The sequence below is a fragment of the Centrocercus urophasianus genome, unplaced genomic scaffold (genome assembly GCF_019232065.1).
Source record: "Centrocercus urophasianus isolate 14NV4802_14NV808 unplaced genomic scaffold, USGS_Curo_1.0 seq_73, whole genome shotgun sequence".
In the NCBI taxonomy this organism is placed as follows: Eukaryota; Metazoa; Chordata; class Aves; order Galliformes; family Phasianidae; genus Centrocercus; species Centrocercus urophasianus.
The window spans coordinates 1738791-1757011 of NW_024885344.1; the positions used below are offsets into that span (position 1 = coordinate 1738791).

The following is an 18221-nucleotide window of genomic DNA, read 5'->3' on the forward strand; positions in this document are numbered from 1 at the left end:
TAACAGTGCTTTGGAAAAGGAGTATTTTCTTATACAGGTCTGTACACATGTAATATATTGCTGGATCTATATACTTTATAAAGAATCAAGTAAGAAATTTACTGATCTCAATTAAGGAAACTAAATGCTTGCCTTTCAATATAAATTAATTATTTACAGCACAAATATGCACTAATGTAAAGCTACACGTAAGTGGGGGAGGTTCAGTGGGGAAGTATAGTATAATGCCACAGAAATTAAGAAATGAATCTAAAGTACAATACTTCTTCCTGATTATATTTACGCATGGTGGTATCCTTTTAGCACCATGACTGCATGGTATTTTTATAATACAGTATTTTAGGTATTCTAGGATTTACATAAAGCATACGTAACTTCTTATTCTAGCAAGCAGCAATAAATTTGTTCAAGAAGAACATTTTAATTGCATAAATTTATTTATTTAATATGCATAAATAAAAGACCAGAAGGTTTGGGGCTTTTTTAAATAACAAACTCCTGCTTAAGAAAAGCTAAATAGGTAACATTTAAATTCTTTCTCCAAGTTCCCTTCTTAAACAAAATTAATTAACTAATCAATTAAAAGAGCATTATTTCACCCCCTCCAAAAATAAAAATTTAAAAATGTAACAGAAACTGATAAAATAAACACATGCATAAGTTTATTTATGGAAAAATCTGATGCAGTCATTTATTGTTAGTTCTGTTTTGCTGTGAGGGGTTAGAAAGCAGAAGAAGAGAGACCAAGAAGAGATTACTACTTGGACAGGTATCACATCACTTATCCCAGAATGTGGAAGCAAATAGACTGTACAATTATGAGAAGTCAATAAGTAACACTGCAAGTATACTAGATTTGATTTACAGAATTCAAAATATGGGCCAAAGGAAAGAAGAAAGCAAAACCAGGCTGTAATTTCTTTGCTGAAATAAAGTTTTCTTCATGCTTCCAGAACTGCAGTCAGGGACAAAATAAAATAAATAAAATAAAAGCTTATGAAAACACTCTGGGCAAGTAATTGGCTCTAGAAGCAAGGATGGAGATTAGAGCAGATTTTGGGCTCAGGACACTCAACATTTATTGCAGCGTAACACTGGCTTGCTTTGTGAACAAATCCAGTAATTTTACTTCTCTATTCCTCTCGTTCCCTGGTCTGCATAAAGATATCTCTGTTACAGAGAAGTGCTAAACAGCTCAAAAAGCTAAGCACAGATTTTACATTGAAAGGGAAGTTGACTCTTTTCAAGCTCTGTTCAAAGCCTTGTTAAAAGAAACTGTCTGCAGAGAAGGATTCCTGAGGGATGATGTAGCTACCTACTGGAACTGCTACCCTACAGCACTCATGTTGCCCTAACTGTTTGTGTATCACCTATTCCTGGACTAGTGCTGTAGACACTGAAGTCATCCTTGTGAGTGATGTGCAACTTCCAAGGGAAGAAATGCTTCTCAGCAGACCTCTTCTTGCTCTGAGACACCATGAGTTCAACGTCCTGATCAGAGAGCAGCCGGATCAGATCGCCATCGAGGTCCCGGTAATTCAAAACAATGTCATGTAGGTCAAACTCCTGCCTGGTAGAAAAGAAATGAATTGATTTCCACAAGTCAAGGAATGCCTGGGAGGTGACGCATGATGAACGATATACAGGCAATCTAATTAATTTTTCTAAAAGTCACATTAAGCCTTGGGTGTTTTGGCATTCTTAATACAGCTAGTACTAAAAATTCTACAGACACATTCATGCTGGGTTATATTTAAGCTAAGAAGCCTGACAGAACCATCTCCAGTAAGTCCATGTGCACAGCATGATTACTCTGTGAGCTGGAAAAAATTCCCATACATATGAGTTGACTGTGGTTACTCACCACTTTTGCCTGCTTGCTGTTCCCTTTTATGAGAGAAGGGCAGGCTAAGGAATGGAAGAATATTTACACATATCACTATACTGATATTCAATATTCTAACGTTTTGATGTTCAGTGCTACTTCAAACTATTTCAACACTGGTTTTACAAATTATAAGGTAATGTCCTGCATCCTAAACAAGTATATTAGACAACAGACCCTTGGTTGGGAGCATGGTTCTGATCTTACAGCAAGAAATAGAAAATGCTGCCCAGAACATGTGTGGCATTTGTGTGTGGCATGCAACACTTGCTGACAATCCCAAAGCAAACTGCTGTCTGCACAGATGGGCCTCAGCCAAATCACATTACACACTCTTAAGTGAAACACTTGAAAAGAGTTTCACATCCAAAACATGGTGATGGCCAAGTAAAATGTAGAAAATTTAGGACTGGAAGGGACTTGACAAATGATATTAAATAGGCATCCAGCTGCTTCCACTTACTTTATCAGTTCCATAAGATCTTTGAATAATGGAATGCTGCTCAGATTCTCTTCCACTGATATATCCCTGTAACACAGATAAATCTAATAATTGCATATCATGAAACAGAATATTGGCATCTCTTCAGCAGAAGCCGGGAAGACTATTTTATTATTACCTGATAGTGCTTACTGTCTCATCATAGTAATAACAGCGTATTTTATTAACTGTGTCTTCCTGCTGTGGTAAATCTTTTATGATCTTCACAAAAGCAGATGGGAAAATCCCAGTGGCATCATTAACTGTTCCCTGGAATTACAGGAAGGGTTAGCATGAAGAAAAACTTGCAATTTTGGCTACGTGTGATAAGTTCTGAAATTTAATTAATTACCATGGAAACAACAGTAAGAATTGTTCTTCTATAAGCAAGAAAAGACAGACTATGGGAGTGACCTTACGCTATCTCTACACAAGGATTACACAATTGCATAGTCCAAAAAAAGGCAGATGAGTGAAACTGAGTGCAAAAAAAATGAACATCAGATGGTTACTAGGGAATGCTGTGGTGTTCGAGCAAGCAGAGATGCCATATCAACAAACACACAGTATGTTCTCCTCATCCTTTTTTCAGAACACTGCTGCATTGCCCAAGTTCTCTGTAATTAAGCTGACGTGTGTTGCGGTATGAAGCATGAAGTATATAGCAACTCACCCCAAGGCAAGAAACCAATTAATCGCTGAAATGGAGTTTCCATCTCCTTTCTGTGGCCTTTTTGTGCTCTAATCACTTCCAAAGAATTAAAGGACATTCCAGCAGAAGAAAATGCAAATGAAAACTGAAGTGTAGAGGGCAGGAAATTTGTAAGCTAAAAACCATTACAGGAGAAAACAATTTCAAATATGGAGTCAAGGATTTCTTCCTGGCTGTGACACACAATTATGATACAGTTTCCCCTTGAAAGAAGGAGAAAGATCCCAAGGACTAGGAAAGCCCCTTTCTACTCATGTAAAGGTATGCCAATAATTCAGTACCACTGCCACAGCCTTACCTCCAACCAGTCTTTGTTTACTCTGCTAAGTAGGTAGATCAAGTCTCCTTTCTTGAAACTGAGTTCCAGTTTACTGGTTCCAGAGAAATCAAATAGTGCCTACGGAAAGCAATAACACTGAAATTATTAATTCACAGTTATACATGTGATTATTATTATTTTTTTTTAATCTGCTCCTGAAGTGCACAGACAGAAGGTAAGCAGCAGAATAGCATGCACTTTGTCAGCGCAGATCTATTTCTGAACTAAGGTCACATAAATGACTGCAGTGTGCAGTTCTCACAATTCCTTCTCCTGCTCTGCACACACAGAAATGCTCTGTGGGAGTAGTGAGAGCATCGGGATAAGTGTGGCTCTGAAAGGACTACATGCTACGATTCTAGAAGTGTCAGGACATGGAGCACCAGAGAATTGAAGACACTGAAAACACATTAAAGCAAGTAAGTCAGCAGAGTTGAAAACGATTGACAGCTTGAAATCTTGACAACTTGAAATCCTGAGAATCAAACCAAAAATGTATTATTTCTGTAGTTTTACAGCTTTGTGATTTGCTGCAAAATGTCACAAAGAGCCTTAGGGAGTTTTGGAATTGTGTCCTAATTTAAAGGTAACTAAATGTTCTTTCTACACCTAGCTTTCAGGCCTGTGTGCTGAACTGAGAGATTTGGGAAAGTCCATGAAACTAATGTGTGGTTAAAGTGGAACTTAGATGCCCCCTTCAGGAAAAAAAAAAAAAAAAAAAAAAAAAAAAGAGGCAAACATATTCCACCATCTTAACAAGCTGTTCTTGAATAATTAAAATTGCTGAGTTATCAAAAACACGCATCTACCCATTGTCCTTTGAGAACACAGCAGTCATTTAAATGCTCTTAGAAGAGCAAAAATGAAAAGATGTTCCCTATTATTCAGTGTTGTGATGGTTCTTTTGGTCTTGTTAATGCCAAATTTCAGAGCCTCTAAAGGCTGTCTTTTACGGTTCTCCTAATAAAAAGAGACAATAACTATCATGCTAGCAGTTCATATGTCTATTTAATAGCTCCTTCAAAAGCTTTTCTTTGATCTATCGAAAAGTTTTGGTAGGTAGATTAAATATTAATAAAAGAATACATAAAACCCAAGAGATATGGGCAGATCTGACAGCTGTTATCGTCAGCATAGAAACAAAACAACCTCAAAGCAATTGCATGTTTTTTATTAACATTACGTGAAAAAGTCACGTGTTCCGGAAAGCAAGTCCACAAGCACCACTTGCAAGGTAGTTGTATGTGTCTAATACCAAGACAATTTACAGCAAAAGAGAAGAGTACAGGCACTTTCAGTAGAACTCTAATGTTACATAAATTGCCAGGATGCCTCACTTGCAAAGCTTTCAAACATATGCTGAATTCAATGAGACCGAAGCTTCAGTTTGCTTTAAATGTAATTTATGGGTGTAACTATGTAAATGTGGACCATTTGGCAGTACATGTCTCTCAGTTTTGAATCTCCTGTTATTCTGACTTCACAACAGCCCTTCTTATTATTTATGTAACGAGGAACAGAGCCCTTCTTTCCATTCTGTGTTTCATTCCTTATTGTTAAAAGCAATTGCTTTCCTGTGTCGATTTCACTTTCCCTCTCTTCCCAAAGCTCTAATTGGAAAAGGCATCTTGATCAAAGAGATACCAGAGCAAAACAGAGTTAATCTCTGTCCTCAATGACAGATTGTGCGAATTACTCACCTCAGCCCGAGGAGTTGTTACACGGTCCAAAACAGGCAGTTGGGATGAAATGCTTTTACTGGAAAGAGAAAACAGGGAGGTAAATTTGTCTTTTTAGTCATCAGAAACACTACGTGATCAGTACAGTGTCCACATTATCATTATTTATAATGCAGACGAGCCACAGATCACTGGAGAAAGTGCATGACTGCGTGCAGCACGGAAGTAAATAAATATGGATGCAACAACATTGCCCTAGTTCTCCTGGTTTCAGTGCAGAGCAGCAGCAATCTGATGATGTCTGCTGCTGAGAACAGATGGAATTTTCAATACAGTCAGTATGCTGGACCTGTCTTTTACAGCATTGCTCAGCTGCTCCACTCTACCTTCTGGGCATTTCTGTTTCTAGCATTTATGGCACTCAGTTCAAACTGCTGTCATACATACACTCAGGAATGCATACACACTCACAGGTTTTGCACCTTTTGGGGAAAGTGAAAAGGAAGAAAGTCCATCTTTTCTGTGTTGAAAAGCAAATTAATTTCTGTGGAGGGTAATGAGGTACAACATCTACTTAGCAAAGGGTGCTGACACTGGCATGTAAGACAGACCTGTATTCAGACAAAAGACAAGAACAGACTGAATATTCAGTTTCATTTATTGTCTGAACCAGATCTTATTTGGTTTGGTGTCAAAACTCACATTGACTTTAGTGTTGCAAGCCTGCATCCTTATGCTTGGCCTGAACATTATAATAGATAGAATCATAGAATCATAGAATGTCTTGGGTTGGAAGGGACCTCAAGGATCATGAATCTCCAACCCCCTGCCACATGCAGGGCCACCAACCTCCCCATTTAATTCTAGACCAGGCTGCCCAGGGCCCCATCCAATCTGGCCTTGAACACCTCCAGGGACGGGGCATCCACAACCTCTCTGGGCAGCCTGTTCCAACACCTCGCCACTCTCTCTGTAAAGAACTTCCCCCTGACATCCAATCTAAATCTTCCTTCCTTCAACTTAAAACCACAAGATATTACCTCTAAAGAATTATCAATGGTTAGGGAGCTTTTTTTTTTTTTTTTTGAAAAAGCAAACTATAACATCAATTTTTAATTTCCCTTTTAATGAAATACCACCTGCGCTTTAAAAACTTTACATTTTTGAAAGCAAGAAATGCCATTCTTTTGCTCTCCCACAGAAATCCTTATATTAGGACTTCATGGATTGCCTTTGTTCTGGGAAACACAGTGATGATCATCAGTTCTCTTTCCTCACAAAACTGGACAGCATCTCCTACATCAAACTGAAAAAAACATGTCAATCGCTTACACTCGACGCGTCCGTGGGCGAAGTCGTCTCAGCCTTCTGGGCACCTGTTCACTATCAAAATTGGAGTGGTAGAAGAACAGACGCACCTCTTCATCCATCAACACCCAAACAGGTAGGCAGAGTAGGTTCTGTGCCAAGAGCAAGTAGGAAGTGGAGTAATAACAGTGGGAAAGATCAATTCTCTATTTATTTGCATGTACCAAATATGCTTCTCTGATCTACAAGATCACTATTGCTGCCAGAAAAATCTTCCTCCTCTCCCTTTTCCCTCAGCAGGACTAGGCTGAACAGCTGACAGTTTCTCCTGTTTACTCTTAGGGTTGGCCAACATATTGCTTCACTCTTTGTGTGCCTGATTTACTGCAGGAGTAAATTGTTTCCTTTGTGTTTCCTTTCAGAACATGAATGACTGTGGAAAGAGGGCAATCTTAAGTACTGGCAGACTTGACCTATGCTTCAGACCATTACCGATTTAAAGTCAGAGTTCCCGTTAACCTGCAGTCAATAATTTCTCACCTTGAAGTTGCTGGCTTTATCCTGACTGTGAAGCAGGTATATTCCAAAGCTCACTCTGCTTTACTAATCCCTTAGGTGAACTTAACCCCGTATTCATGCAACATCCTAAGATTCACCTAAGATTCACCAAACACATCCTGTTTGTTTGTTTTGTAAATATATCTATCTAGACATGAAGGCAGGTTTTCACTTCCTTTGTGGAGTGCGTATTCCAATGGATCCCTACAGTCTGAACAATCTGGCGACTAGGATTGCAGATTGTCCCGTGGTGTGGACACTGTGTCTTCTGAAAAAAGGTGCAGAGAGCAGCAGATATGAAGGACTATAACAGTAACATCTCTTTCTGTTGATTTCAAGGGGTAAAGTATCTGCAGTGTTCAGTGCTATCTCTATCTTATAACAAAGTTTTACCTTCATGTAGATATTTAGGATAGGAATCCTGTTCTCAGCAATTTCCCGTTTGAGCCCAACATAAACTTTCCCTAGGAAACATAAAACCAGTGGCAGTTATTGAAGGGGAAAAAAAAAAAAAAAGGAAGCTGTCAGAGAAATAATGCAATTAAGAGAAAGCAGGAACTCCAAGAAAATAGATATTTTCTAAAGGATTTTAGGTTTCCATATGAATTTTACCACATTGCGGAGGGACATCAATGGCCTTGACTTCTCTAATTTCCACAGCTGGGAACTAATTCTTTGTCCCAGATAGCTATCTTGCGTACTTCCATACAACGCCCTCCTCGCAAGGACAGACTAAGAAAGGACAAAGCTACTAATTGTGCAGATTTGCTACTCACAGCTTACCTGGCAATACGGGGAGTGTGCAGCTAAAAGGGCTATTCTTGTTCTCCCCCCCATATCTCTCCTCTAGTTTGGTGTGTAGGGCATAGAACTCACGATAGCGTCGGAAAATCAGGTATCTGCCACCACTTTTAATCTTTACTTCAATGACAAACATCTGAAACAGAGAGAGGACTCAGGTTGACATTCAGACTTAAAAATAGTTTAAAAATTAGAGTGAGGCATACAATAGGCAGTGTTACAGTGGTGGGAATATTGCCTTAGAGGCAGAGTGGAAGGCAAGGTTCCAGTTAAGCATCTGCACGCTTAAGTACTAGAAATTAACAGCTTAATACCACATAGCGTGGTATAAGTATGGGTTCAACTTTCCTGTACATCATATTCTGTGGCTGCTTTCTATCACATGAAAACCAGAAACAAATAGATGACACTTTGTGCTTACACACCTTCCCTCAGAGAGGAGCAAAGCGTATTAAGGAGGTAAATATAAATACTGTCATTTGAAATACAATGAAGACACCAAGGAATCAAAGCCAACACTTTCAATAGTAGAATGTACATCTCTATCTCTGGACAGGAATGTAAATGAACTGGTTTTCAAAGTAGAAGGCATTCATTTTTCTCTTTGACTTTGAAGTACACATTTTCAGAAATTCTGGTCTATGTAATCTGAACACAAGTAAGGATAGAATGAAAAACAAAAGCAAACAAACAAATAAAAAAACACCTTAGACTATTTACTTTTAATGACTTCCCTCAAACTCCTATGGTGTTATCTGTTGCCAAACTTGTTTGCTGTAAGAGTCCTTGATTTCCATGCACTGACCTCTGAGTCACATTGCAGTTGGATCCATCAGGAAACACAGAGATTGAGCAGCAAAATATCACTACATTCTAAAGTAAAAGCTGCTTACTTCTGTGGGAAGATTTTATGAGCAATGTCTCCAGGAAAAAAAGCACAGTCTGCAGAGGTCATACTGAGCTGGTCTCATGCAAAACCCCTCTTCAGAAAATCTCCACCCTTTTCGTACTATTCCTTTTCTGTGCACACTTTCATGACTCACTGTCAGACCTAAATATATGGAAGACCATGTATATGGCAGAATCCTAACTTGCCAGAACCATGGGAAGATGGAGCTAATACCCTCCCCTTCTACACTGTCTGAATTCCTTTCCTCCCTATATTCACCAAGGTTACAACATTCTAACAGGAAATAAATCAGCAATTAGGTGAGAATTTAGAAACTAAGAAGTATTAGAGGACACCTTTGTCAGGTTTCATCCAGCAAAAAAAAATGTACTAAATGTGTGATAGACTAGTCTCCCCTTCAGAAAACACAAGCACTGAGATGTTTTCAGCATGGAACTATTCATGCCAAAAAGCAGCTATACCAGGTTCACCAAACCAGTCAGAGATGAGAACATATAGAGATAAATCTCCTTGCTTACATAATAATTAGTAAAGCCTTTCTTCTCCTCAATATCTGCAATGTTAGCTGAAACAGGTACATCATCTGGAAGCTGGTCAAAATCACTGTGAAGCAAGAAGAAATGATTTTAGTCACTCAGGAAGGAGGGAGAGGATTGGGGATCCCTGAAGGAACACCTAAAGAGCAGCTGTGTGACCAGACTCCAATGTTTATTGTCTACATTGTCCACACAATAAAACAAATGAACTGTCTGGTGCTTTCTCCTATGGGACCTTGTCACTGGCACAAAATCTTCAACGAACAGAAGACATTTGCCTTTGCTTCCATCTTGTACCACTTGTTTGAGTGATATTTATATTAACACTTAAATAAAAAGGATCAAGAGCGAGATAGGAAGAAAAAACAAACTGTAAAATGATCCACTAGGGAATGCCAAGTTGAAGTAATCTTACGTCTTCTGGTCTTATGAAAAAAAAAAAAAAAGAAAAGCTTAATTTATTCTGCTATGAGACATTCCAAGCAGAGGTTTCCGCAACACATAGCTCTTCTGGAGGGCTGAAGTAATGATGCAAAGTCTTGCGATACCTTGCTGTACAAGGAGAATGGCATGAATCAACACCACCCACAATACCGTAAATACCACCACGTACTGTTAAGAGGGATGTGGCCATGGAGATCAAGAGATAGAACTAGTCATATTACAAACACTCATGTCACAAATCCCAGTGAAAGCAAAACTGTTTGTGGCTATAAAGAGGATAGTGACTCACTGTTGTCCCAGGTCGTGAACATTTCCTAGGAAAGGAGAAAGAAAGTCCACTCCAACTTTTTACATAGCGTGCTCAACACTAAGAAACCTAATAGCCAGGCAGCTATGGTAACAAGAAGCCTGTTAGACTCATCAACGAAGCTTGCTGCCAAATTAAACGTGCAGATCGTAGAGGTTACATGGAGGCTTGTAGGAAGGAAGGACAGACATGTTACCTCTTTTCTCGCAGCTGTCGGGGAAGAGACATGCTTTTCAGCTTCACAAATCCAGATGGCTAAGCTCTGTTCCTCTACTTCTTAGGTAGATCTTGAATGAATATGAGAAGCCTGCTCACAGTGCTTGTCCCTGTATGAATCAAGACTCCTTTGCAAGGCCTCAGAGATCTTTTTTTCTAATGTTTCAGTGTCAGTGTCTTCTGTACTTCCCCACCCCCACTGAATTGAGGAAGTACTGCAGTAAAACCAGTCAGAAAGAAAGATTCTTTTGTGAGTTCCGTTACGTATTGAAACTGCCACTGTTGAGAAACCAAAAGCCCAGCAAAACGCAAAAACTGTGAGACATTGTTCACCTCTTCATTGTTCACCACTTGTCTCTGGAAGCCAGTATGAGTAGGCCAGCATAGCCCCAGCTATAACGTCACTGCACTAACAAGGCATATATGCTAGAATTAATACCTCTGATCCCTTCTTGAGCCCCTGTGATTCCCAAGGATCCTCTTTCCCCTAGACCATGAGCCAGGAGGTGGAGCCGAAGAATAAATTTTTGAGGGGGAACAGAAAGGATGGTCAGGAAATTCAACCTTGTCAAAGACACAGGTGCCAAGAAATCAGGCACAGGAGGTAGAAAGTGAGTTCTGAAGGAGTGATCAACACAAGTAAGACATAAGCCCTGCAAAGACCAGAGATTTTTCAGCTTCATATGTCCCAAACAATCCACGTTTGCCATCCACAAAGACAAGGTCACAGATCACCTAAGGAGAATCCTAACCATTCTGCCTCATACACAGAGGGCAGTATTTGTGTAATGTGAGTTTAAAATCTTCCAAGAAGCAAATAAAAGGAATGAAGTGACAGAGAAACCATCATTTCCTAATGCAAGGAATAAGTTGTGACAAATCTTATCCACCCTAGCCAAAAAGTTCTCATTTGTAATACATTTGCCTCCACACTTCAGCCTCTAACTCTCTTCCATGTTCAGTGCATGCCTTGTTTCTTCTTATCCTTCTGCCATCAAGCATCAAAAAATTCTCATCTCAATGGAACAAAAGTCAACCAGCATCCCTCACTGTAAAAATTTATTGACAACTGTAATCATCAGACTTAAGAGTAAGCTCCATTTTACTGCGTTTTAATGAAACAAATTCTTCACCCATCTCTTTCTTGTGAACTTTTAATATGTTGATGTTGGATGTAAGTATCTCCCAGATCTCCACACTCTGCTATGTATTTCATTTTCTTGATTAGGCCTGCTAAATGTGCAGTTCTCATGTAACCTGAGGGCAGACTAATTATTCTTTTTCCTTTGCCCCGAATGAGAATGACCATAATGAAATTTTCTAACTGCAATCTTCTTGCTATCTCCTGACCTTCAGGAGGAAATAGAAGAAGATCACCTTGACCAGAACTTTTAATTACAAGATCAGTGTATATAAACTCATGAAAATTAAGAGGGACTCTCCTTATATGCAAAAAGATTGCAGAAGGCACGAGAACTAGGCAAACTTCAACAGAAGAGAAAGGCTGGAAGGATGCTAAGATTTGATGTATTCCAAAATTTTGATGTGAAAGAATTCTGATGACAGTGCTACATACACTACTAGAGCATCAGCAGCTAATGTATCGTTTTGGTTGTGTACACCAGTAAGCTCTAGAAACATAACTTCTATCTGTTCTACACCTTCCTATAAAAGTACTGCATAACCACATTCAATCATAAGCCATAGAAAGAATGTATTAAGTGACAGAACAAAGTGAACAAGAATAATACGATTAAAAGATATTTTGTCCCATCACGTATTAATCTATAAAGGAAAGAATATTGCAACAATCAGTCCAAGAAATCTGAACAGCAAAAAGAAACACAAAAAGAAGAGTTGTTTTGCACAACATTTTCATTCAATCTATTGTTTTAGAAAAATATATAGAATATTTGTTTCTGTCGCACCAGAACATTAGTAGCTGAGTGGTTGCTTGAGGCTGAGCTGTAACCGACAAACTGATTTGGGAAAAAGTGATTTGGGGCTATACTCATATTACATACTTGTATGGATTTTGCTTTTATAGTCACCATCTTCTTTCAGGAAGGCCTTGATGCACATTTACATTATTTAAGATACAGTTATATTCAAACTTCTTATCATTATTATAATAGCACACTAATTATAGAATCAGAGAATCATTAAAGGACCTCTAAAATATTTGGAAAAGACCAGTAGGATCCAACTGCCAGCCCACTCCCACCATGCCCACTGACCATACCCCTCAGTGCCACATCCACACAGATCTGGAACATCACACGGTGACTGCACCACCTCCCTGGGCATCCTGTGCCAATAACTGAGTTATGGATGTGCAAAACTTTTTATAAAAGTTACATAAAATAAGCTTGTTATGTTTGCCTTCTTGTGACTGTCAGTGTTCTCTTGCAGGTAGTGATACTAAATCCTTAGGAGGCAGTTGCTCTACTGGTCAGCAGCAATGTTCTCTTCCTTGGATACATGCTTTGAAGACAGATGAAAAAGAAACAGATTGGATTGTTTTTATATTCTTCATCAGGTAATGGCTCGATCCATGTTGGCTGAGAGCACTTTGAATTGGGAGGAAGAAAGTAGAGGAAAACAGATATGTAGAGTTTAGGAAATATGCTTTGATTTAAAGCTGGTTACAGTTTCCATGACAGCCTATTTGGGGTGAAAAGTAGAAAGTTGCAGAAAAAGACTATGATCATGCCCTGCTGACATAACAAAGCTATCCAAAGCTATCAAAACAATCCATCTCAAAGCAAAGAAATGTAAAGGTGAACATTTACCACTCTTCGTGACAGTGAGTTTGATCATGCAGTTTATAGTAGAAATTAATACTCAAGACAAATATATACTGCAGAGACAAATACTAAAGAAACAGTGGCCATCTTTTAAAATGAAACTGTTTTTGGGATATCAAATCAGATCTCATAATTAAATCTCGCACTTTGCACCTTAACTGCTTGAGCAAAAGCAACTCATGAAGGAATGGTGATTGAAGAATAAAAAGCACCCTCCAAAAGTGTGGGTTTTCTTTAGTCTCTATCAGCTATTTTGTATATATGCACTCAAGTGCATATCACTCAGAATCACTCTGGATTCTGTTAGTTCTTGGTGCTGTAGCCATCTCACTGTGGAAAACAATTCAGCCTTTACCGTGGATCTTTAAATAGAGGTAAGATACAACAGATTGCTTAAGAAAGCAAGAATTCAAGAAAATCTTACCACCAGAGTAGTAACTTCTTGATAAGCAATGGGTGGGTTTTTTGTTCTTGCAGAGCTCAGACATGTACTCATGCCCAAGATTAGGCTAAGTGAGAATAAACGGAAGCTTGGAAACAGGAACAAAGCATTTATTTAACCAACTAGCATGTCACTTACAGGATAAAGAGGCAAAAGGAGAAGAAAGAGAGAAGAAATATGCAGACTTTGTCACTGATACTGTGTAGGACAGATAAGAGCTGGAGGTGGACTGGACTGATAGTCCAGTTAACTACCAGTGTCAAAACTGGTAAATGGTCATTGCAGGCACAGAAGTAGAATGTCTCTATGAGGTAACCATATGCCTACAGCCATTCCTCCAGAAGCTTAATAGCTCCAAGTGCACAGCAGCAGTGACCTTTTGTGGCAGGAGATTCTCTGTGTTTTAGATTCCTAAGTGTCTCTAAAGAGTCAGAAATTTGTCAGTCATAGTTATTGCTATTCAAGGAAAAGAAGATTCTACTTCATCTGTTTCATTAGTTCAAAAGATCTACTCAATTTCTTTTTCACTGCACCTCCCCAAATCTCAAAACTAGGGCTAGGATTTGCGGTGCTGCATTCAAACCATCCTACACCACTCCTAATTGTTAAACTTCCCCATCTATTTGATGAAATCCTTTGACTAAATTCCTTTAACTTAGTTTAGAAACTTCAGATGAATGCTTTTTTTAGTTAAGTGGAAGTTCTCTGAATAGACAATGAAGAGACACACACACACACCTCTGGTCAATAAATCACACCTCAAGTGGGCCAACTCCATCCCTAAAGGTTTTATATAGCTCCTTGAAATATATGTGAACTATAAAATAACCATATTCCTGTTTTGGTCACCTCGGGTTCCTAAGGTTAGGGATATAAATCTGTGCCTCAGTGTGGACCTAGTTATTACTGGTATAAAGGTAACTTCCCATGTGGGACTCAGCTATATTTGGATATGCACTTTTACACTGGTATAATTGTCGTTACCCTAGGGGAGTTGTACTACTTAAGCTACAATGATATAGTCAAAAAAGCATAATTTTCTGACGCAGACATATCCAGTCTGCTTATTACAGAGAGATTGTGGTTCATAAATTGGGACAGTATTCCCCAATAAAACTGGTGAGCAAAGATTAGGATAGGGAAGCGAGTGGCAAATGTAGAAGTTACAAGCATCAAGATGCTATAAATTTCAAAGTTTTGCTCTGCTAATATTCCTCATGGTGTACGCTTAGAGCTTGCCTCAAATAATGGCCATTAATTCAGCCTTTATGCCTTTAGCTTGTGGAATGAGCCCAGAAGTAGCTGTAAAAGTAAGCAATCTCATCCCAAGTCAGCTGCCAGAATGTCCATTTCAGGTGTGAAAGCTGGAGGTTTTGTATTCCACGTCTCAACAGGCAGAACGCTGCCTCGTTACATAAAAAATGGGTCTAAATGAGAGAGCTCATAATTAAATACTTTCTGTTCGGCCTCTGACTTGCTATGTTATTCCTTATCCCTTAACACTGTCACCTGTAAAATAGGGTTGACAGCAATATTTTTTTTTCATGAGAAGATAGTGAGGTGGGGAAAAACTCAACTGAGTGATCATTTTCTGGGAAAGCTAGGTGAAAAGTGGTAAACCACAACTATCATCCTTAGCAGCCCACCTGCTCTCAAAATCAAACGTAAATTGAAAATACAGAAACAGCGCTCTTTAAAAATGTGCCAGTAACGTATGTGCTAGTGTCAGGTCTTAGAACTGATTCCTGATCTATTACAAAGTAATACAGCTGCTAAAATATCACATCTGTTAAACAGCAGTAGCCACTGGGCCTGCTCTACTACAGAAAAGGAGAACAAGAAAAGGAAATGAGGAATAGCTTTCTGCCCAAGAGTGGCATCAGCCTGCTTGTGGATTGCTGCAGTAATCTGAGCCCAACAAAAATAATGGCTGTTGGCTGATGTGGCTTCATGAAATGAGTATATGGTGGTGTATTTTAGGAGATACCCTGTCCTCACATAGTCTTGCTCTTTCCTGCCCCTCAGGAAGGCACATGTGAGGCTGTGCTGTATAAAGCCGATGGATCCAGATGTGAAAACTCTTAATAAACCACAGATCAGCTTCTCAGATCAACTCACAATATAGAAATAAATATGGATAAAAGGGGAGAAATGCATCAAATTGACATTGCTGCCGACTTTGTCTTATAAAAACACGCTCTGACTGCAGAGTGAATGTATGTATTGTGTGCATGCGCGAGGGCTGCTCTGAAAGTAATGCCTTCTATTTTATGATGTTGGCCCACAACATCACTTGCAGATGTTGGTGAAATGGCAGTAGAAGTTGAGCCTTCCCACCAACATTACATTACATTTTGTAGTTGTGTGACAGATGGCAGCAGAGCAGCGGTCTGACAGAACGGCCTCAGCCATGGAAGTGCATATGAAGCAAAAGTGTGTCACTGAATTTTTTCATGTGGAAAAAATGGCACCCACTGACATTCACCAGTGCTTGCTGAACATGTGTGGAGACCAAACAGTGGATGCAAGCACCGTGAGGCAGTGGGTGGTGTGTTTCAGCTGTGGCAATAGTGACAGTGGCTCTTGTTCATCATTGGTGAAAATGAATTGCTCATGGTGGTGACAATATTGAAAAACAGTATTTTGTATCTGAGAATTTGCATTATCAACTAGTGTTATTGTGCTCTTTGTAGCTGTAGCAGTTTCCATGGAAATAAATAGGAAGCATTACTTTTGGAGTGACCTACTTACATCTCCAAACAGTCAGGCAAAGGTGCACCTACACCTCACATCTCTTGCTGATTCACCTCTACATACAGACTGAAATGCAGCATCCACCACGTGTGCTTCAGGGCAATCTAAGACTGGCACAGCAAAAAAAAATTCCTGGTTTTATGATGTAAGGAGGGAGCCAAAACACAACCTCAGCCGTGACCTTTTCTGCAATGATTTTTCTGAATGACATACCTGCTACTGAGATAGCATCTGGAGAATCCAGTCCTTGAAGAGCTGTGTCTCTCTGCTTCAATGCCTTTGCCCTGTTTGCCAGATTCCACTACGAACAGCTTGCAGTATCTGCCATAGAATTGGAATTTATTGCCACCACAGTGGGTTTCTCACTGGGAATCAGATAACAGGAGAGTGGAAAGGAGGGCAGAAAACCAAATGTCAGTAGCTCTTCTTCATGAGTGAAGAGGGATCTCCTTGTGCAAAAAGACATAAAGTAAGACACTGCAGATAAAAGGAAAAAGAGTAAGCGAAGGAGAAAAAAGGAAAAATCAATCTTTTTACTATGAAATACAATAAAATGTATTTGCTATCTGAACAATTTTGTTTCAGGCTGTCTGGCTGGGACACTCTCGGTTCATCCTGCTGTGAAACACTCAGAAGTGGCGGGGGATATGATGCCCCATTCCAGTTCTTTCTATTCCACCTCTCGCCTCTGCGTTCTGCTGAATGTGACATTTTTCCCTGGCGCCTAATACACAGAACTCTGCTGCTAATTTTATGCACAGAGTTCTCATGCTGTGTAATTTGAGGCCAGTCTCCTCCGACAGCCTGCCAGCCAGAGTACACACCTTCCAACACCACTTCTGCTGTGGAGAAATGGGGGAAGGGAGGTGGAAATGAGCCAGACAAGCAACAAGCTTCTCAGAGCTGTTTGGCTAATTTTTGGCTCTCAGATATACAAGGGATCTTTCACCATCTCCCCCTGTGCTGTTTGTCAACACATTGATCCAATAGGTCTGCCAACAATTCCAAAAAGTCAACTCAAGGCTCTTTCTTCTCCCCTTTTTTGCCGATGTTAAATCCTATGAAGCTGCTGTTATACTCAGTCAGACTGTTGGCCATGAGTCTTTTTTAATTCTACAATGAGACAGAATAAGAACTAATTTCTGCAACATTATAATAAAGGTTTTAAAGAGAAGCTGCTGTCTCTTTTTCCCCACCCCAGTTGATGTCTGTGCATCTCAGACAAGAGTCTGAATTATACAAGATTCTATCAAAATCAAAATGGTCAATAGCCTTCAAAACCTGGCCTGATCGTACTCAAAAAGGAATTGGAAGTGGATATGTTCCCATTAACTGAGTAGAAAAACTTTTGTGCCAGACACACTTTCGTGCTTCCAGCCAACTGGACCAACTTTTGCTGAACCTTTTTAGTGAAATCATCCCTTTCCACAGTACAGAAAGCATTGAATTAGACTAATTTTCAATACTGCTTATTTCTACTCTGGTGCTGATAATACCAGGAGAATATCCCACACCATTCTCTTCTCCCATCTCCATTTTTAAGTTGTCTTGACTGTATCAACCAATAGGCAGGCAAACTGCTTGAATTACAGGTTAAATAGTAAGAAAAAAAAAAGTTATTATCACTTGTACTGCAAACACTTTCTGTTAGAACAAAATAAACTGTGTTACCTGAAGATTTCTTTGGATGGTGCAATATCCTCCCCACTAAATGCTTCTTCTGGTATAATTATACTGACCTGCAGTATTAAATGCAGACCGGGTCTCAAGGAAAAAGAAGGCAGACTTAGCTGTACAGCTGTACAGTCATAGTTCAGAGATATAGCTGAGAATTAAAGAAATTTTTTCTTGAGAATTTTAAAAGAAATGAGATACTAACTGGTGTCCAGCTGCAATCAAGTATAATGAGCTTTAATTTCCAGACTACTTCATTTTTAGCTCCTATCAGTGTGAAGAGGATGAGAGAACAAAGAGGGAAATACCAGGATGAGGAGCATAGTTCTTTATTCCATATGTAAAATATGGAATAAACAAAAAGCATAGAAGTCAGCTCCTTTGATAT

At 39.3% G+C, this 18221-nt stretch overlaps 1 protein-coding gene across 1 annotated transcript; it reads right to left on the reverse strand.

The window, feature by feature from the left end:
- Nucleotides 1-640: 640 nt before the first annotated feature.
- Nucleotides 641-10402, reverse strand: NCF4 (neutrophil cytosolic factor 4). The gene is made up of 10 exons (XM_042838027.1): nucleotides 10137-10402; nucleotides 9172-9256; nucleotides 7726-7879; nucleotides 7336-7406; nucleotides 6409-6536; nucleotides 5098-5155; nucleotides 3377-3475; nucleotides 2506-2636; nucleotides 2349-2414; nucleotides 641-1570 (listed from the first exon to the last, which is right to left on the reverse strand). Exons 1-10 carry the CDS (start codon nucleotides 10166-10168, stop codon nucleotides 1342-1344), a joined length of 1053 nt encoding a protein of 350 aa, XP_042693961.1. The 5' UTR covers nucleotides 10169-10402; the 3' UTR covers nucleotides 641-1341.
- Between the last annotated feature and the right edge of the window lie 7819 nt (nucleotides 10403-18221).